This window comes from Ochotona princeps, chromosome 2 (genome assembly GCF_030435755.1).
Source record: "Ochotona princeps isolate mOchPri1 chromosome 2, mOchPri1.hap1, whole genome shotgun sequence".
Classification (NCBI taxonomy): domain Eukaryota; kingdom Metazoa; phylum Chordata; class Mammalia; order Lagomorpha; family Ochotonidae; genus Ochotona; species Ochotona princeps.
In genome coordinates, this window is record NC_080833.1 from 15,682,742 (window position 1) to 15,703,969 (window position 21,228).

Below are 21,228 nucleotides of genomic sequence, written 5' to 3' on the forward strand. Positions count from 1 at the left end.
CTGCCTGAGGGCAACAGGGTGGGGAGACAGTCGGGAGATGGGAAGTGGGGGGGGTCTGCAGGAGGGGGCAGTCAGGGGAAAGCCCTTCCTGTTCCCGGGACACAGAGCTTCCGCTTTGGAGCAAAGAGCAGCGGGCTCTGAGCTCCTAGTCCCACTGCTGCCCAGCTCAGCGGCCTCAAAGGACACCCAGTCCCCAGGTGAGGAGGGGGCTGGTGTGGCAGGGAGGTTGTGACACCCAGCGCGTGGGCCAAGGCACCCAGTCTAGACCAGCCTTGTGTGTTTAACCGAGCAGAGAGTGGGGTGAACCTTGGCAAGCAGATGAGTGGAGACTCCGGCAGAGGGTTCTGGGGTCCTGGACTCTGTGCTTGCATGTGCTGGTCACCTGACTCTGTCACTTGAGACCCCCTTTGAGGAAACCATCCTGGGCTGCTGCCAGTCCCAAAGAAGCTCAGGATCTCCCATAGCCAAACGTACACTCTGCTCAACTGTGGCCGTGACTCCAGATCAGAGGTGGGGTTAGAACCCAGGTTCCCCTCGGCCAGCCCTCCTTGCCAGCACCTGGCTGCTGTCATTCATCAGCAGTGCTTAGAAAGCTCAGCGTGGTCCTGGCAAGTGGAGAGCTTGGTGAGCAGCTGAGCTGAGAGGTGCTGGTCAGGTGTCCTGGAGAGAAGGGTCCCAGGGGCTGTCTCTCTGGGGCTGCTATGTTCCATCGTCCTGACAGCACCTCGGCCAGAGAGGCCGTGAGAGGCGAAGCACTGGCTGAGGCCATGCACTCAAGCAGCAGCATAGGCAGAGTTCAAGGTCAGCTCAGCCAGACTCCAACAAGGGACCAGGAAGAGGCGAAAGGGTTCCCACTGGCTGGGCTGGTGGGGCCAGGTCAGGTGAGTTCTAAGGATGCTGAAATGGACAAGAATCGGGATATTTCCAACTTCCGCACCCCGGTCTCCAGCTTCCCCCAGGGAGTCTGATGCACCAACACTATGTCCAACGCCCCACTGGCCAGAGCTCCGCAGCCCGGGGCCACTGCCGGCTGAACGAACCCCTCTCGCTGGGCGGGACCCCTTCCTCTCTCTCCTGGCATCTTCCCTCCTGCTCCCAGAATCATGGGCTCTTGGCTGATGGAGAAAATGATACAGTGCCCAAGGACCCTTACACTTCTCCAACTCACCAGGCTCCACCCTTCCAGGGAGAGATTTCTTTTATCTTTTTTTTTTTTATATTTTTAAGTTACTTTGTTGGAAAGTCAGATATACAGAGAGGAGGAGAGACAAAGAGGAAGATTTTTCCATCTGCTGATTCACTCCCCAGTGGCCACAATGGTTGGAGTTGAAACCAAGAGCCCGGAGCCTCTTCCAGGTCTCCCATGTGGGTGCAGGATCCCATGGCTTTGGGTCACGAAACAGGGAGCTAGATGGGAAGTGGGGCAGCCAGGATACGAACCGGAGCCCTTATGGGATCCCAGTGCATGCATGGTAAGGACTTCTAGCCGTTAGGCCACCATGTCAGGCCCAAGATTTCTATTATGCCCATTGTATAGGCAGGTAAACAGAAGCCGAACAGAAATGACTTTTCCTACACACACATACACACGGCTTCTACTTCTGGGCCACCCCTCCAAATATCCACAATGATCTCCAGGAGGGTCTCCCACGTGGGTGGCAGTAGCCCAGTTACCAAACCCATCACTGCAGCCTCCTGGGGTCGGCATTGACAAGAAGCTGGAGTCAGGGAACCAGAGCCAGGAACTCCAATGTGGGGTGTGGATACCCTAAAAAACAACTGCAAGGCCAAATGTTCACCCCAGTCTCTTCGGGGATGTCTCCACTAAGGCCACCTTCGCCCATGGCTTGTGCCATCTCAGCCTTGGGGTCTGCAGAGGTGGCCTTTCTCGCCTTGGCCCTAAGCCAACTTTCCCCAGCTGCAGGACACTAGTCAAAGCCTTCTTCCTCCAGGAAGCAGTCCCGCTTTACCACTCAGCCCACAGAGACCAGGATATATCTTACTCCTAAAATGGGAACTTATTGTGGCACAATGAGTTAAGCAAGCATGTGCAATGCCAGCATCCCTTCCTACTAATGTATGTGCAAGGCCACAGAGAATGGCCCACATGCTTGGGGCAGGGGCAGGGTGGGCTTCCTGCCACCCACATGGGAGACTCAGATGGAGTTCCTGGTTCCTGGCTTTGGTCTGGGCCAGCCCTAGCTGCTGTGGACATTGGAAGCGTGAACCAGCGAAGGGCAGTCTCTCCCTGTCTCTCTCTCTCTATCTCCCTCTCTCTCCTTCTCTCCCTATCTCTCTCTCTCTCTGTGTCTCTTTCTGTCACTCTGCCTTTCAGGTTGATTCATAAATTTTAAAAATGAGACTGTGTCTTGGCTCCAGGACAGCCGTGGGATCCAGGGGCTGTCCTGCTGGGGAAGGGCCCTGTGCCCTGTGGCTCTGTCTTTACCAGCAATCACAGATGTGTGTATAGCTCTCTGGCTCTCAAATAACTTTTTTTACAAATAGGCTGAAATGTCTCAAAAAGGTAAACATAGAATTCCTGTGACAGTGGGAATTCTGCTCCTAGGAGTACACCCAAGAGAGTTACAAACAGGTGCTCAAATCAGCGTGTGCGTGTTCCCAGCAGCACTAGTCACGGTGGCGCACAAGTCAACGCACCCAGAATGGCTGTCTGTGAGAAATGGCAGCACACAAGGCACTCTGCCCAGAGGGACACCACACAGGTGCAGGAAGTCCTGACAGGTGTGTGCACCGACAGGGGTGACCCCGGGAACATTACACTCAAAGGTCCCATTTGTAGGAAACATGCAGAACTGGTGAGATAGGACCATGAGAGGCCAGAGGCGGGGCGTGGAGGCAGCTGTCTTGTGTCCAGGGTCATTCACTGGCAGATGATGAGCTTGTCTTAGAAGTAGACCCAGGAGCCAGCGGCCACAATGCTACGAGGATGGCAGATATCACTAAATGCCCACTTGAATCAAGTCATTTATATTATGTGAATGTTACCTCAATGGAATGAAGAACAGGTGAGGATCACGCTCCTTCCTGTGCACCCCGAGCAGGTGACTGGACCTCTGGGGGCCTCGGAGCCCTGTCAGAACCATAGGCATGGAGTGGCCTCTGCATATGAGGCACGGGTGGCCTGAGCTGAGATGCTGCCCCCTACACCTGCAGTCTCATTTACATCCCTGCAATCCTCCCTCCGCCAACTCTGACCCTGCTGCCCCAACCTCTGCTCCACCCTGGGGCCTTTCTCCCACCACCCCTAATGAACCTTCACATGACGGCCTGAACGCCTCTTCTCTGACAGGAGCCTCTCCTGGATGGGAGTGCCTTCCCCAAGAGACTAGTCTCCCCTTCACAAGCCCGTGACCCTTCCCGCAACACCCCCACCCTTCCCTTCCAAGCATCAGTCTCAATCTGTGACCGCTCCTGGTGCCTCAGGGGTTGACCTCTTTCTCTGTCCCTCCCTCCCCCACCTGAGGGCACAGACAGGATTGTGAAGGCAGTGGCTGTATCTTGTGCATCACTGTGTCCTCAGCACCTAGTTCAGGCTCTGAGGAAGAGAAAACAATCAGTGAGCACATAGGGGGGTGGGTGGCTGCATGGATGCATGGATGCATATGTGCGTGGGTGGAGGCATCAATAGATACATGGATGGATGGATGGATGGATGGATGGATGGATGGATGGATGGATGGAGAGGGAAGAGTGGGTGATGGATGGGCATATGGGCAGGTGGATGACAGGCGTCACCATGAGTGACCTTCCACATCTCTCCCCACAGAAGGCGGCAGAAAGAGCATGGCAATGAAGAGCCCAAGAGGCAGCATCCCAGCACTGCTGCTGTTGCTCAGTCTGTTGGACGCTTCGCAAGCACAGAGCAGCTGCTCCGGGCACCCAGCCATCCCTGGCACCCCAGGCATCCCAGGATTACCTGGCTCTGATGGCAATCCTGGAACCCCAGGGGTAAAGGGAGAAAAAGGTATGATGGGCTTTGCAAACACATTAGTCTCTGGCCCAGACACCATCTCCTGTACCCCAAGTCCCAGTTGTCTGCCTGTGAGATTGCAAAACCCACAAACCCATTTGCTTGCTAAGCCTTTGTAATAGCTCTGCCAGTGGGGATTTCCTATTCCCACTTTACAGATGGGAAAACTGGTGTCCAGAAAGGTAGCCCAGTAGCTAGAACATGAATCTCTAGCAAGAGAGAGGGAGACGGAGAACACGCAAGAGCTCCTTGGAAACCACCCAGTCATGGGTTAGAATACAACTCCTGGGTCTGACTTCACCTCTCAACACTACCTCCTCACCTATCAGATGACACCCGGGCAGCAAGCCTGAAAAAAGCTGCTTATTCATTTGCGGAGCCAGCCACTCTCCCCAACTAAACTCATTTCATCTTCAGAATCCCAGACAACACAAGCTGAGTCTCACAGCGACTCATTACATCAAGGTGACACAGCCAGATACAGCACACGTGGCAGAACATAAACAAGTGTGTGTGTCCAGAGCCATGTTCCCAGGCACTCCTGGGTGCTGCTCGTCTGGAAAAGAGGGGTTTTGTTGTTGTTGTTGCTTGTTTTGTTTTGTGTTGTGCCAAACCAATGGCTGCATGGAGTGGTGGAGTTGAGAATTCTGAAGTTCACTTTGCAGGGGCAACAAAAAATGCATGTGTGCTGTGATGGATTAGGGATGTCTGCCATGGGTGTCAGAGTGGAGAGGGTTAACACGCATGCCAAATATTCATTATCCCCGCTCCAGACTTGTGCTTGTACAAGTTGGGGAGGAAGGAGGCCTTGGACCTTTCTCAGGGATGTTGACTCCTCTCCCTGCCAATTAGTCCCTGTTCCTGGCAAATGAAGGAGCAGTGCAGAACGCTGGGCCGGAAGCTGACTCTTCAAGGGCTGCCTCCTCTTCCTGACAGGTGGCAGACTCAGGCCCAGAGAGGGGCAGAGCCCTGCCCAAGGACACAGCCCAGGTACCTTCCTTTTGTCGCCAAAGATTCTGACCACCTCCTTTCCTTTGTGCCATTTTTTCTAGGACTTCCAGGACTAGCTGGCGATCACGGAGAGTTTGGAGAGAAGGGAGACCCAGGGAGTCCTGGGAATCCAGGAAAAGTGGGCCCCAAGGGACCAGTTGGCCCTAAAGGTGTCCCAGGAGCCCCCGGAGCCCCCGGCCCCAAGGGCGAATCGGGAGACTACAAAGCCACACAGAAGATCGTCTTCTCAGTCCTAAAGACCACCGCCACCCCTGTGCGCCGGGACCTTCCTGTCCGCTTCGAGCACACCATCACCAATGAGAACAACAACTACTATTCTCGGAGTGGCAAGTTCACATGTACCGTGCCCGGCCTCTACTACTTCACCTACCATGCCAGTTCACGAGGGAACCTGTGTGTAGGCATCTTTCGGGGCCGGGAGAAGCCACAGAAGGTGCTTACCTTCTGTGACTACTCCATCAACACCTTCCAGGTCACCACGGGTGGCGTGGTCCTCAAGCTGGAGATGGGTGAGAGCGTCCACCTGCAGACCAACGATAAGAACTCCCTGCTGGCCATGGAGGGGGCCAATAGCATCTTCTCTGGGTTCCTGCTCTTCCCAGATGCAGATGTATGACCTGGCAGCGGGGCTGATACTCACCCCATCCCACCCGATGCGCCCCCTTCCCCCCGCATTGGCTCCTCCCCTCAGGGGCATGCAGGAGAGCTCTGGGAATGTTGCAGAGTGAATGAGTAAATAAAGTTTTCAAGGCCAAGAGACCTGGGTAGAGTCAGCCTTGGGTCACAGCACCTGCTCAGGAAAGCCAACCAAGTGAATGAGTGGATTGCTCAAGGAGTGGATGCATGGCTGATCTCTGAATGTGGAAAACCCACATTATTAGAGATGACTAGGTGGTCAAACTCTGTTCTGTCCTACACCAGCCACCCAGTGGGAGGTGGGGGTGGGAACGCCCACCCCACCCAACCACCGACTGGATGCTTTCTCATTCTTTCCTCCCCAAGAGAGGGTGCACTGCACCTGGAGTTCAGAAGAGGTGGCTGAGGAGCTGGGAAGTAGAGTTCCACAGTTGGGATTTAAGGGAAAGTCTGCCTACCTAAGATCTCTTTAAAGCAACAGACCTGGGCCAATCCGGAAAGAGGCTTTGCACATGTAATTCATGTTAGCCCAGCAAGGAATCATAGCTGACTCTGGTCCTGGGACCTTCCCTTTCAATTCTCCCCATGCACCCTCCCTCCTGTGGTCTTACTGAATCATCCAGTCACAAGACACACCACACCCCTGCTCAACAACCTTCCATCCCAACCTCCACTGGCTACAGCCCAGCCCATGCTCCTCTAACCTGTCCCTGCTTTCCTGCAGCAGGGCTGTCTGCCCACTTGTCGCTCACCTGCAAATTTCCACTTTGTCAGCCCAACCAGCCTCAGAAACTCACCCAGGCTATACCGCCTCACCCAAACTGTACTCCTCCAATGTTCCACCCCAACTCTCCCTCATTCCTATCAGAGCATGCACAAAGCACAGCTGCCCTTTCATTCATATCCACTCCATCCCCCTAGGTAGGCTGTGAGTCCCTTGCTCATCTGTGAACCCTGACAGAGTCCAGGCTGCACAGCAGCCCCTCAATAAAGAGTCCTTGCCAGGTCGGTGGAGACCACAGGAATAGGAGGTCCAGTCTGCACCTGCTCACTTTAGCCCTTTCTATGAGAATCCCTGCCCCCAGCCAAGCCCTCTCCAGTCATGATCCAAGGCACCCCTGCCTGTGGCTGGTCCAGCTCGCAGGCCTTCATTCACGAGCATAGCTACTACCTCTGCTTCATCTCCCAGCCTGGCGTCGGTGACCATCCCAACCCTAGAATTTCCAGCCAAAGTTTGAAATCTTTCCTCTAGGCTTGGCTGTTCTATCTGCTGCTCGGCCCTACCATCCCAAAACATCTGTCCAGCAATGATGGCAACAACAACAACAGGAGCTCAGCCACCTGGGGTTCCTGCATATCTTCTGCTTGGGGTGTGTTAGCCCATTGAATTCCAGAGGCAGCCTCTAAGCAGTATACTTAGAAGGCCCTTCATATGGATAAGCAAACTGGGGGGATTAGAAAGAGTAAGGGATTTACCCAGGGCCACACAGCTGACCCATGCACAGCTGGACCTGGCACCTGCCTCTGCTGGCCTCAGTGTTCTTGGTAAACCCTAGCCATATGATCCTCTGACCACATCTGCAGGCCTCTCCATTGCCCTCTGGTCTCTCATCAGGCCTCAGAGGACCACATTCTTGACCCTCTGCAGCTGGATCTGTCTAGGCAGGGACCATTTCATCCCAGGGGCAGACCTGACCACATTAGGTGCAGAGTATCCCACGCAGGCAGAGCCAGCCATGGCCACTGGCATCAGGCGTCAGCACTCCTACAGAATTGGTGCTCCTCTGTCTTTGACCATGAGCCCGGGTGTTGACTTCCATTCTGCCCCAGGCTCCTCAGTCGACACTTACAAGGTGCCCTTTCTTCCCTATCCACCCCACCCCAGCTTCCAGATCAGTCAGAAACCCTGGACTCTGTCAGCCATGCCCATGGCAGGTGAATGTCTCCTACTAGCAAGTGTAGGGATCCAAATTCCTTACCTGTGTTATGGCTTTGCAGTGAGCAGAGTTATCCCTTAGAGTTCTCTGGGGAGTTGGATGAGGTCATAAGAACCAAGAAGAATACAGGGGCTCAGAGATAGCCATCCAGGGAGCAGGTGGACAGTCCTGCCTGAGCAGACACTGGAGCAAGAGCTGGGCACTCCAACCTGGGGGGCCATGACTCCCTCCCTGCTTGGGCCTCTCTCTCTGCAGAGCAGGCCTTGCCACCTTTAAGGCAAGTGGATGGCCAAGGTGACACCTTGACCCCTCTGTCTGTTATGGAGAGAACACAGATTTTTTTTTTAAGACTTTTATATTTATTTAGTTAAAAGGGAGAGATCTTCCACTCATGTGTGCACTGTCTCTCCAGACGGCAGGACCAGACCAAAATCAGAAGCCAGGGGCTCCTTCTGGGCCTCTCAATAGGCGCAGGGGCCCAAACACTTGGGTCGTCTTCCATAGCTTTCCCAGGTGGGGAAGTGGAGCAGCCAGGACTCTAACTGGCACCCATATGGAATGCCAATGCTACGGGTGGCAGCTTTGCTTGCTACACCAGAGCAATGGCCCCAGTGACACAGAATCTAACACCTGAACTGGGAATCTGCTTGGCTCAGTGTGCAGCAAGGTACACGTTGGCCCAATCAGCAGACGCCAAGGAAGAGCAAGGTCTAGAACAAACAGCAGCTCCAGGGGTTGAGTGAAGCACCTAGTGGGTGGTCTTACCTTCAGTCACAGCAGCCTAACAGGCAGGTGGTCTAAACCAGCATCAGTGAGGCCAAAAGATTTCACTCTAAGCTTCTTTTCCTGCTGCTGGTTGGGAGACCACACTTTCAGAGTCACTGCCTTTGTCCAATGGCTCCCATTCTACAGAGGAGAACATTGAGAATCAGAGAGCGGACATTACAGGCCCAATAGTCAGACCAAGGCAGTCCATGGGCCTGACTCCAGCCTGGCTTCTTTGCCATCACCCACCTGACCCCTCCCTGTGAGCCTGGTACTTTGAGCTGGTTGAAAAGAGGCAGAGAAGGAAGGTCAGGGCTTAGTTAAGTCATAAAATCACAGCTGTCAGCTCTTCAGGCTAACCTACATCACCACCATACCTGCTCTCCGTTTTTGCAGCTGGGAACACTGAGATACAGTAGTCACGTGACTTGCCTAGTACGTGATGGAGACAGAATCAATGCCAGGCAACTTGTTAGCACATTACAGCAGGCTAAGTCACCCTGAGGGGCTGGACGGAGTCACGGTCAAGCTCACTGGCTCTTGGGTCAAATAGACCTCACGCTCAAATCCTGCCTGGGCCTCTGACCAGCTGAGTGGCCACAGCCAAGTGAATGCCCTCTGATCTTCCATTTCACCCTCGTACAAAAAAAAAAAAAAAAATGCAGCCATCATGTCCTGGGGGACGCCCTTGACACCTGTGGTATGGTCAGTTCCTAGAAGCACCCTGTCTAAATGAAAGCACTGGCAAAGCTGAGGTCTTTGGACTAAATTCCCAAGGAGATAGAGACAAACTCACCGTGCTGGGCCAGCTCCCAGCTCACTGCCACCAGAGGGGAGCAGACACCAGCAGAAAGACAGCAGGAAGTGGGCATAGGCAGGTGAGGCTCCTCCCTCGCTTTCCCCCAGCCCTCCCCACTCTCTGAGTGGGCTACCAACTTCCAGTGCGGGGCTGAGGCAGGGGTCAGCTCTGCAGGCCCAAGTTCCTCTAAGCTTGCAGCCCCAAGTGAGATCCCAGCATCCACAAGGCCCGAGGATGCTAAGTTCTACAGGGGAGGGACACAGCCACCTGCAGGTTGGAAACATGCCCCCTCCGAGGCTCTAGGTGCTGCTGAAAGTGCTCCAGATCACGCTTTCTCTGTAAGGACCCAGACATCAGATCCTTCAGGCTTTGCAACCACATGGCCTCCCTTGCCCCAACCCTTCTCTTCAGTCACAGGAAGATAGCCACAAGCAACATCCAGGCGGCTCCCACTTCAGGGTGTTTCTCACAGGGAAGCCACGGGGAAAGATTATCCCCTAGTCATTATCCCCTAAGCCATGGAGGATAGTGACTATTCCCACAGCCTTTCTCTTTATTTATTTATTTATTTAAAAGGCAGATTTATACAGGGAGAAAGACCTTCAATCCGCTGGTTCGCTTCCCCAAAGTCACAGCAGCCCAGGCTGGGCAAAGCAGAAGCCAGGTCTCCCACGAGAACTGAGGGTACACGAGCCCATGTGCTTGGCCATCCTCCACTGCTTTCCCAGGCCTTGAGCAAGGAGCTGGATCGAAAGTAGAGCAGCCAAGACTTGAACCTGAGCCCATACGGGATGCCAGTGTCGCAGGTAGTCACTTAGGGTGTTATACCAGAGCTCCAGTCCCTTCCATAGCATTTCTGTTGTACTAAGTATTGTTGGTCACCTGGAGATGGTTTAAAGTGTACAGGAAGCTATGTATGGGTTATATGCTAATGATACAGCATTTTCCATAAGGGACTTGAGCACACAAGGCGTTGTTGTGCTCAAGGGGTCCTGGAATCTCATGGGTAAATGAATGGAGCTGAGTTCAGTCAATCTTGATGGACACTGAATTTGATGTAACGTTCACATGCCCCAGAATATTTCTCCTGCTATTTTTTCTCAAACATTTCAAAGAGTACAAACCATTCTTAGCTGGCAGGCCGCACACCAACAGACTGTGGGCAGGATTCAACCTGTGGGCTGGAACTTGTCATCTGTACTGATTACAGGGGTAGCTCCCAGGACAGATCAGGATATGGAGCCCGGAACGCCCCCAAGTCCCCCCACAAGCCTGTGCTGTCTCAATGGACTCGTCCGCCAGATTCCAACCTTAGGATAAGGATAAGACTCGCTGGGCCTCAGTGCCATAAGCTGTAAACTGGGCATCACAGTTCCTACCCTGAGCCATCAGGGGCACTAGGTCTCCAGTTCTAGTGATAGCCAAATCCCCTGGAAATTGCTGGTATCCGAGTCCCACCCTAGAGGTTCCAATCCCACCTCATCTGACAGCAGGAGCAGAAACCTGAAGTTCGGTATTTTTCTCATTCATTCCAGCTGATTCCAGCCCCACCCAGGAGACCGAGCCGAGACTTGGAGGCCGAGCCGAGACTTGGAGGCCGTGGTCAGTGGCTGAGTGGCCTCGCCATTGCAGAGGGCTGTGTGGGGACAAGATGCGAGGAGCTAGGCCTCCTGCCTGCAGCTGCCTCCCAAGGGAGAAGGTTCCGCCAGGGGGCAGGTCCCAGGGTCCCAGGACTGTGACCTGGGCAGGGCTGCACTCAAATCCATCCTGCGGCATTATAAACTCTGCCTTCTCAGGCCAATGAATGGACCTCTGGGGGCTTCCGGCTCCTTTCTGTCCCTTGGGGGTGGCAGTCACACCCACCCCAGAAAGTTGCTGAGGAAATAAGCTCTGTGGTGGTGTGTGTGCACCAGTTCCAAGAACAACCCAATGTCATGGCTGCAGCTGGTACCCATGGACAACTCTCTGGGTACCAAAAGCTTGGCACACAGAATCCCACTGAACTCTCACCAGATTTTTTTATTTTGTATTTTTAAAAAAGATTTTTATTTGAAAGGCAGATTCAGAGAGAGAGAAAGACACAGAGAGAGAGACAGAAGAGATCTTCCATCTGCTGGCTCTCTCCTCCAACAGGGCTGGAGTAGATCAGTCCAAGGTCAGGAGCCTGAAGTTCCTTCCAAATCTTCCACATGCAGGAGTCCTAGGAGTCATGCCATCTTCTGCTGCTTTCCCAGGCGTAAAAGTAGGGAGCTGAATTTGAAGTGGAGCAGTCAGGACTCAAACAAGGGTCCATATGAGATGTGGATAGCACAAGTGGAGGTTTAAGCTACTACACCATGGAGCCAACCCTTCATCAGCTTTTTTTTAAAGTTGCATTTATTTGAAAGACAGAATAACACAGAAAGAGAGATCTTCGATCCACTAGTTCATTTCCCAGCTGCCTGCAACAGACAGGGCTGGGCCAGGCTGAAGCCACGAGCCTGGAGCTCCATCCATCTCCTGCCGTCTCCCAAGGAAACTGGATCTGAAGCAGAGGTGGGATTTAATCCTGGGCACTCCGACATGGGAGGCCGACATCCCAAGCAGCGCCTTAACCTACTGCATTACCAAGCAGGGGCAGGGAGTTGGCCTTGACTTCGGTTGCTCAGGAGTGGACCGCGGTCAGTGCAGCCCAGCAGGTGCTCATTCAAACACTGAATGCTGGTGCTGCTGCTGTGGTCCTTGGTACAATAATCTGATGGTGACAGTGAGGGAGTTCAAGGGCAGGCAAAGCAAGCAGCTCTGGGGGGTTGGTCCGTGTCTCCCTGGCTGAGCCCTGCAGTCTCCTTCCCTTTCATCTCCTTGCCCTTCTGGCCTCCCGCTGACATCACGGAGGGTGCCTGGCACCCTGCCTCCATGCCCTCCCCCACTCTGACACACACAGCCTCACACGTCTGCCTGGCAGAGCAGGCTGCAGGCTGCGTTGATTTTAGCACGTAGCCAGGAGGCATTGCAGAGACATCCCAGATGCAGAACAGGGGGTGTTTAGTTCAAGAAATCCAGCAGGGCCCACCCAGGGAGGAGTATCCACAGTGGGGAGTCCTGGCCAGACAGGAAGCACCCTGGATAGGAGGTCAAGGGCTCCTGATCCTAGGTTGACCTCAAAGCCTGACCTGCTGTGTAACCACAGGCAAGCCACTAGCCCTCTCTGAGCCACAAACTGCTTCCCAGTGGGGAAAGAATGGCGCCAGTTCAGTGGCAGTAGCCTCGCCTGTGGTTCTAGTGGCATAGGCACTCTCAAGTCCATGCCTTGCCTGTGCACCAAGAGTGACAGGAGCTGCTACTCCCGTGGGAAGAGGGCAGAGACGTCAGACAGGTCATCCAGCAGGCAGGAGCAGCAGCTGCGGTACCACTATGCCAGCCCTGCGCAGAACTCAGCCAGGACCCAGGAGGGAAGCTGGAACGGAACTGTCCCAGTACATCCATGTTTTACAAATGAATGAATGAAAGCATAGGTGAGCAAATCAATGATTGATTCAATCACTCATCAGTTGGCTGATCTGTGACTTGGTGGATTGATTGGTTCCTCTTGCTTGCTCCAGCGAGCAGAGGACTTGCAGTCAGATAGCAATGCAGTGCACCTGTCACCAGCATTGGAGAATTGACCCAGCTGGCTGAGGCACTTCATGGTGAGGGCTGCACTGGCTGCACCGTTCATATTCCCTGCCAATACAGTGTGCCCATGACACACGCAGCATTCACTGTGTGTTCATCCTGGAAGTCACCTGGAGATGCCTGCAAACACACAGAGGGTGCACAGGCAACATGCAATTCCGACCCCGTTTTCTCCAAAGGATTTGCACAGCTTGGGAGCTGGAGATCTGTTGGTGGTCCTGGAACCAATTCCCCAATGTCACCTGGACAAGTAGCCCCTACGCAGAGAGGGAGATGGGCAAGTGGCAAGGACTGCCCAGCCAGGGATGGGGAGCACAGTTGTGTCCCTTAGCCCCAGGCCATCTCCCCCGGAAGACTAGTATTGTGAGGCAAGGCACAGGCGAGCGTCAAGTGGTTCCGGGAGCCCCAGAATAGAGATGTGAACCCACTGAATCTGCCCAACACCCCTGCTGTGGACATGGTGGCCCCCATCGGAGGCCAGAAGAACACAGGGTCTCTCCCAGCATCACTTGCACCCCTTCTGCGCCGCTGTTCCCCAGCCTCCTACCTCCCTACCTCATTGCTCCATTGCTTGTTCAGATTCTTCTCTCTGCCCTCTCCTCACCCTGAGCTGCCCCACCCCCAGCCCCTGTGCAGTGTGAGCAGAAGCAAAAGCCCACAGACAGCCAAGAAAACCCAGCCCCACGCACCGAGCACAGGACATGCTGCTCGGTGAGCTGTGTGCCTTTCCTCTCCCAGGAGCCCCTCTAGGTCTGTGCCAGCTCTGCCACTTTCTGGCTGGGGCACCTCAACTCTAAGCTATTGCTTCCTGGGATACAAAATGGAGCGATCCTGGCTTTGGGTGTCATGAGCCACACAGACTGGCATCGGGCAAGCACCTGCCAGCTTGTAACAGGCACACAGGGAAGAGTGGCTGTCAGAAAGAACCACTTGTTGCTGTGCACACACCAACAGGTCCTCAACAAATGCTAGCACCCTGGCCTGCCAACTGAGACCACTGCTTCTCATGAGGTTCCCATGAGCCACTAGAGACCACAAAAAAAAAAAATTCACAGGCCTCTCTGGTGGCCAATTTTCCTCTCTCTCCAGCCTGGGTTTCGACCACGCTGGGCATCTGCTGGGCTAGTGGATGGGCTGTGCTGCCCCGAGGGCCTGTCCGTGGCCTCCAGGACCTGTACTCACCCCTCTTTGGGGGCAGGCACCCTTTGCAGGCACACGTGTCCACAGGAGAGATGGCTGGGCCCCCATGAGCGACGTGTCTGCGAGACAGCAGCTAATGTGATTAAAGAGAGTATATAAATGTCAGCCTTACCAGGCTCGGCCCCAGCTGGTGTACAGGGAAGGAGACCTGAGAAAAACATCTTTATTCCTTTTCTTGTACAGCTCAGGCCACCAGGGCCTTGTCCAGCATGGGTTCTCAGCCACAGCTGTGTGGGACCTGCTGGGAGTGGGGAGGAGAACTGAGGACTAGGCTGGGGTGTCAGAACAACAAAGAGACAGGTGAGCAATCTTCCAAGGTGCCCCCAATCAGACCCGACACTTCTAGGACCTGGAGTCAGCATCCCGCCCCCACCACCACTAGAGCCTCAACTTCCTTGTCTGCAAAATGGGGCAATAACTCACCCATGGGCTGCTGGGAAGGTAGACACAGCATGGTGCCTCACATACAACCCAGAGCTCACTGCAATGAGAAGCACCAAAGAAGCTACCCCGGGAGTCACGCTGAAAACACCCCTCAGTCGGAGAGAGACCTTGAGACCCGCACTGGAATAAGGGCTAAAAATAGACCTGGGGGCAGCTGGTGCTTTGGCACAGTGGGTTAAGCTGCCGACCACAATGTCAGTATCCCACATCACCTACTCCGGTCTCCTCAGCAGGAAAACGGACGCCTTTCCTGGTGTAGCCAAGCTCTTTCCCCCAGAGCCCTGGGAGGGAACAAACTGCACTGCCCGGGCCTTGGTTGGGCCTTCTGGGGTGCAGGGACAGAGCTGGCTCTGGTTTGAGTATTCTCAGGTCTGAGTGTGAATCCTGCCCAACCCCCCCCCCCCCCACCGTGGCTCGCTTCTCTCCCAGCCTGGAACAGGCACTCCTGTGACACGGCACCTACCACTGGAAAGCAGCACTGTACATGGTCCAGAGACCAGAGCTGCAGTCCTGGGCTGAGCACCCACCTCCCACGTGGCTTTGGGAGCCACCGTTCCCCCTCTTGAGCCTCAGTTTCCCAATCTGTAGAATGAGGAGACAATCTAGGCCAGCTGGGCTCAAGCACACCAAACTGCTTCCAGGTAGTGAAAAGGGACTACTCTGTGCAGGCAAGGGAGACTGACGAGGAGGCAAGGGGCAGAACCAGAGGTCCAGAGAAGCCCCCATCCCAGGAGGCTGGCAGCTATACCCAGAGCAGGATGTGAGCCCTCAGCATTACAACCCACACCATTTTACAGAAAAAGAAAGTGAGGCTTAGACAGGTGTAATTCCAGGGGACACACTTAGCAGGAGCCAAACTCAAGTCCCTGGGGCTCAAAGCAACCACCCCTAGGCCAGCTCCCAGAGCTCCCAGGCTCCAAGTGCTCATGGTCTGGGCATAGCAGGTGCATGTCCCCGCCCCTTCCTGGCCCCCTCACAGGACCTTTAAAAGGTGAAGTCCCCTGTAGCCCCTGGCTCAACCCTGTCATTCCTCTATCTTCACCCCCGCATTAGGAGGCCCAGGGTAGCTCCTCGCTCCAGGCTCAGTGGTTCACACTCCAGATATTAAATTACTCATGAAATATGTGGCTTGTCCCCAGAGCGGCTGCCACTTCCACCTGCACCTGCCACTCACCTCCTCACAGAAGGTTAAGCTCTGCAGCACAGAAGGTGGGGGCGAGGGGTCAGCATGTGAGCTAACTTTACCATGGGGGATCTGGGAGCCCAGGAAGAGGAGTCTCTGGTGGGACTGGAGGTTCCTGGAGAGACAGGTCTGTTTTTCGGCTCTCATTCCAAAGACCCCAGGCTCAACCAGCACCCAGGACTGTGCCCCGGGGTCCAGGACTTCAGGGTGTGAAGAGCCACAACTGTTGACCACCCCAAGTCCCTCAGGATAACGCCAGCAGTGACCCGGAACAGGTTCCCATTGTCTGAGGGGCGAGTGGTCTCTCCTCTTCTCCTCCCGCCCGCCACTCTGTTGCCATGGCAACCGCGGGGGGTGGCGGGAGGCTAGACAGCTCAGCTCCTGGCCAGGCTACCCAGCGTGCTTTGCTCTCACCCAGTTTCCTCCTTCACCGCCCCTGGGCGAGTGGGGGGTGGGTGGGCTGGCTACTGCCCTTTTACCAGGCAGCAGAGGGTTCACATGCAAAGGTCACCACCTCCAGTCCCCTGTCTCCAGGCTGTAGGTTTTCCTGTACAGTTCCCAGGAATGGGATTTTTATGAGTGCGGTTTGACAGAGAATGATTTGGGGGGGTCTCTGCCCAGCCTCCTAGAGTTAATGAAGTCAGTTAAGCCCTAGGATTAGAAGGTCGGGGTCATGGGTGCAGCCGATGTTTGCAGAGTAACCCCCCACCCCACCCGAGCTCCCACCAGCTGTTCCAGAAATGCTAATGCTGGTCGTCTAGGGAACTAGGGAGGGAGTCCACCCTGGGCATGGCAATTGCATCCCGGGAACCCACAACCACAGCCCCTCCAAGACACAATTTCCCCAGCCCAGGCCCTAGGAGCCTCATCTCCTTCCCTCCACAACAATGTTGCCTGGGTGGGTAGCCGTGGACTGCCTTGGCCTGGAGTGCATACCTGTGACACTGGAACATTTGGCCTTTGTCTTGGCTCTGCTTGGGGTACACCGCCACCAGGTGGTGGCAGTCCCTGCACCACGTATGTCCAGGACTTCCCTGAGAGTCCAATACAACCTGTGAAATGACATTGCTTTTTGGCTTGTAAACATTAGGACAGGGTTGGGCTTTTAGCCGTCCAAGTAAGGATAGATAAGGCATGCCGTTATCAGAATACCTGGGATAGAATCCCAGCTATGGGTCCCAATTCTTGCTTCTTGCCAGTGCAGACCCTGGGAGGTAGCAGCGATGGTTCAACTTGTTGAATTCCTGCTACCCATATGGGAAACTGGATGGAGTTTCTGGCTCCTTGTTTGGCCTCCGCAGCCATGGCAGGCATTTGAGAAGCAAAGCAGAGGATGGGAGCTCTTTTTATCTGTGTGTGTGTGTCTCTGCCTCTCTGAATAACTAAATAATAGGGGCAGGCATTTGGTGCTGCCATTAAGATGGCACTTAAGATGCCTGGCTTCCAGTCCTGCTCCTGATTCGGCTTCCTGCAGATGTACCTCCTGGGAGGCAGCAGGTGGCAGTGCCAGTAGCTGGGTCCCTGCCACCCACATGGGAGAGCTGGATTGACTTCCTAGCCCGACTGCTGTGGACATTTGGGGAATGAACAAATGAATAAAAGATTTCTCTCTCTCTCTCTCTCTCTCTTCCTCTCTCTCTCTCTCTCTCTGTCTTTCAAATAAACATTTTTTAAAAATATTTTTCCATTTTCTTTGGAAAATCAGATCTATAGAAAGAAGGAGAGGCAGACAAAAGATCTTCCATCTGCTGGTCCACTCCCCAAGCAGACGCAATGGCCAGAACTGAGTTTGTCCAAAGCCAGGAGCCTCCTCCGGGTCTCCCCACGCAGGCGCAGGATCCCAAGGCCTTGGGCCATACTCCACTGCTTTCCCAGGTCACAACCAGGGAGCTGGAAGGGAAGTGGAAAAAGCTGGGACTTAAACCAGCACCCATGTAGGATCCCGGCGCATGAAAGGCGAGGACTTCAGCCACTAGACTACCATGCTGGTCCCCAAACAAATAACTTTTAAAATTAAAAAATAGATATGTAAAAGATTACATCAATCTCCTTTTTACACATGGTTTCATTTCCTGCACTGCCAACTGTGGCCCCAAAATAATACTATTTGTCTTGATTCTTTCAAGAATGAATGACGATTTGATTACAGGGCATCATTGCAATTATTCTTTTTATTGTTTAGTGTTCCCCTCTTATTTGTCTAATTCACAAAATAAATCCAATCATAGGTATTTACAGGCAGAAATATCCATGTAATGTGTCAGGTTGTATATGCCCCATGGTCTGAGGCATCCACTGGGGTCTCGGGGCAGGTGTACTCCGTTGGACAATGGGGAGTACAGCACAGGACCTGCTAAGCAGCCACAGGCACAGGCAGCAGGCTGTGAATCGCGGTACACTGGGCACTGCGGTACTCTGGTTCACTGCGCAGCTGCCAGAGCCAGGCAACCTGCATTCAAATCCCAGTTCGGCCACTTCCTGACAGGGTGATCAGGATGAATTACTCTCTCTTTGCCTCCATTTCTTTATCTGGAAAATGGAGGTGTTACACTGTGTCTCCTCCATGAGTTTCGGTTGAGGACTTGGTACGACCATGCAGTGAAGCTCATAGAAGCCTCCTGGCCACCAGCATCAAGCTCCTAAAATTGGTGGTCATCAATATTTAAAGATGATGCAGGAAAACCAAGCTCCCAAAATACTTTCTGTGCTGAGATCCACACACAGTGCCCTCTTTCTAACTCAGAGAGGCACTTCAGGGCAGCCCTGTCAGGTGCCCACCACCCACCCAGATGCTGCCTCATCTGGAAGTTCACATCCTAACCGGTCACCTCCCGGGCAGGTGACTAATCCGCAGTCTGCTCTGACCGCTCAGCTGCTGCCTCTATGTTCCTCTTACCCGGGCTACAACAAGTGCTTGCCCAAGTCCCCTCTGCCAAGCCTCCCACCCACCCTGCCAGCAGGATGGCAGCAGGGTGGCATCCTCTGCAGCCAGGACGCTGCTCTCCCACAGACTCGGGCTCTTTGCACGCTGAGCAGGAGCTGCTTCCGCTCCCCTCAGTCCTGTTCTCCTGCCACTGCCTGCCCAGCCTCACACCTCCAGACAGGGTACAGAGCCTCTGGGTACCCCAGGGTCCTTGGCACACCCAGAAGGGCCTGTCTTAGCTCAGCTGCAGCCCCAGAGATGCACTGGGGACTGGGTCCAGAGGTCCTTTGGGCCTGGAGTGTTCATGCTCCCATCCTTTAAGAAATGTGCCCTGATTTATTTTCATCCACTTGAAAGGTAGACGGGGGTGTGGCGGAGATGCGTGGGCCAGGGCCAAGGATGCAGTCAAACACTGGACAGGGCATGGGGCAGTCCGATACAGCAGACCAAGGCCTAGGATATGATCACACGTCTGTACAAAAATCCAAGGCCAAGGATGTGGTCCCATATCCCACAGGAACAGTCCAAACAGCAGGCCAGGGAGCCCCTGGTCAGAGTGTGTCGTCCACAAGCCTCCCTCCCAGCACGGCAGAGGTGCCTGGGGCAGAATCTGATCTGGCTTCTCACTTGGTTCAGCACCTCTTGGAGGTGGAGTACTTGAGTGAAATGACTGCCCTCTCCTTCAACCCCACCACCAGCAGTTTAGACCTGAGATGTAGAATGTGGAGTGTGGCCTCCGACCACGGGGACACACGCCTCTCCAGGGGTCTCCCAGAGCCTCCATTCTTTCTTTCTTTGTTTCTTTCTTTGTTTCTTTCTTTTCTTCTTTCTTTCTTTCTTTCTTTCTTTCTTTCTTTCTTTTTTTCTTTTTTTATTACAAAGTCAGATATACAGAGAGGAGGAGAGACAGAGAGGAAGATCTTCCATCCGATGATTCACTCCCCAAGTGAGCGCAACGGCTGGCGCTGCGCCAGTCCGATGCCAGGAACCAGGAACCTCTTCCAGGTCTCCCACGCGGGTGCAGAGTCCCAAAGCCTTGGGCCATCCTCAACTGCTTTCCCAGGCCACAAGCAGGGAGCTGGATGGGAAGCGGAGCCACCGGGACCAGAACCGGCGGCTATATGGGATCCCGGGGCGTTCAAGGCGAGGACTTCAGCCGCTAGGCCATGCCGCCGGGCCCTGGAGCCTCCATTTTTAAGCTGGCTCTGCCCCTTTTGTCTGCTGCCCCACTGCTTTTCTTTCCTCTTGGTCCCTACTGGGCCAAGGAACCAATGGCAGAAAGGGAGCGACCACACTGCCAAGATTGCAGTGGGAGCTTGGCTGGGTGCTGGGGACCCAAGTCTCCGTCTATTCTGGATGCCTGGGCCCGCCCACTCCGACTGACCACCCTGGGGTCCCCCCACCCCGCGCCCCGTCCCTGCAGCAAGCCCCGACTGCTTCCAAGGAAGTGCCAGGCCTGGACGCTCCCGCTCACCAGGGCGCTGCTGTCTCCAAGGGCGCGGTTGTCAGCTGTGACCCCGGCGCCCCCAGAGGCGGCCAAACAAACGGCCTTTGTGGTCTGGGCGCTGGCGGCCGCGGGAGCGGCACAAAGGGGGGGAAGAAAGGCCGCAATCCTCTTAGGGCCGCTTGCCCGGCTTTCCCACTGCAGCCCGCCTGCTCCCGGAGAGCCGGCCTGCGGGCTGCTGGCCCCACCACGCAAAGCAAGCAAAGCTGCCCAGGAATCAAAGACAGGGGCCCCGGGCCAGCCCAGATCCCCGCAGCAAACACAGGCCTGGCCCGGGGCCTGGGAGGGGGCAGGGCTGATCCCTAGGGAGGCCCCAGTTAAAAGAGCTGCCCCAGGAGAGGGACCCAGGACTAATCCCTACCCGCCCTGCGTCTTCTCTTCCCACAGCCCTGCGAGGGGACCCGGGAGAGTGGGGTGGGCACGGGGGCTAGGATCAAAGGTGCTCCTTCCTATGTGGGGGTGCGCTGCGGGGCCCCTGTGAACACCCTCAACCTGTCCTCATAGCTCTGCATTCCTCTTGCTTGCCCAGGTCACCCAGCATGCTGTGTGGCAGAGCCGGGCCTTCAACTCAGGACCGAACTTCAATCCACTTGTGCCAGTAGCTGAGATTGGCAGGGTTTGTCTGTGCCAAGGGCTCCCCCACCATCTCTGTTTCTTACTGCCACACTCTTGACAGATGGGGACACTGAGACCCCAAAGCAGAAAGTGATTTGCTGCAAGTCGCCCATCTTCTGCCTGCCCGGGACCCCAATGTGGCTGGTATTTCACTGAGGCAGTTCATGCCTCCCACCACCACCTTGCCCCCCACCCAGCCTGCCTTTCCCCATACACCAAATGCCGAGCCATGGGGAGTGCATTCTGAATGGGTGACGAGATAGCCTGTGACCAACGAACTCTGGGTCTGGTACACAGTAGGTACCCAATAACAGCAGCTACTGTTAGTGTTAATGAGCTCAGCACAGCATGGGCCCCTGAAGCAGAAAAGAAGAAAACAGCGAGTGGCCACATTCATGGCAGAGCCCAAACTCTCCCTGTTCTGGCTGTCTGGGGTTTGCCTGGCAGAGCAAGTGAGGGGCTGGGAGCCAGTGGGAGGGCAGGGCCAGGATGAGCAGGAGGCGGCAACAGCTGAGTCCTAGCTGAATCCCTCCCAGGGAGGAGGCACAGACTAGCTGCCCCCACCC

At 54.9% G+C, this 21,228-nt stretch overlaps 2 protein-coding genes across 2 annotated transcripts in view; both read left to right on the top strand.

Annotated features, from left to right (window-relative positions):
* C1QA (complement C1q A chain) overlaps window positions 1–21,228 on the top strand; it is a 280,199-nt gene that overhangs the window by 11,066 nt on the left and 247,905 nt on the right. The gene's annotated exons all lie outside the window — the stretch shown is intronic.
* C1QB (complement C1q B chain) lies at window positions 87–5,759 on the top strand. Its single transcript, XM_004592384.2, has 3 exons — window positions 87–197; window positions 3,788–3,985; window positions 5,044–5,759. Exons 2-3 carry the CDS (start codon window positions 3,805–3,807, stop codon window positions 5,616–5,618), a joined length of 756 nt encoding a protein of 251 aa, XP_004592441.2. The 5' UTR covers window positions 87–197; window positions 3,788–3,804; the 3' UTR covers window positions 5,619–5,759.

Coding starts and splice junctions, on each gene's coding strand:
- C1QB (XM_004592384.2), top strand. CDS start 3,805: ATGGCAATGAAGAGCCCAAGAGGCAGCATCCCAGCACTGCTGCTGTTG. Junction 3,986..5,043: donor AGGGGTAAAGGGAGAAAAAG/GTATGATGGGCT, acceptor CATTTTTTCTAG/GACTTCCAGGACTAGCTGGC.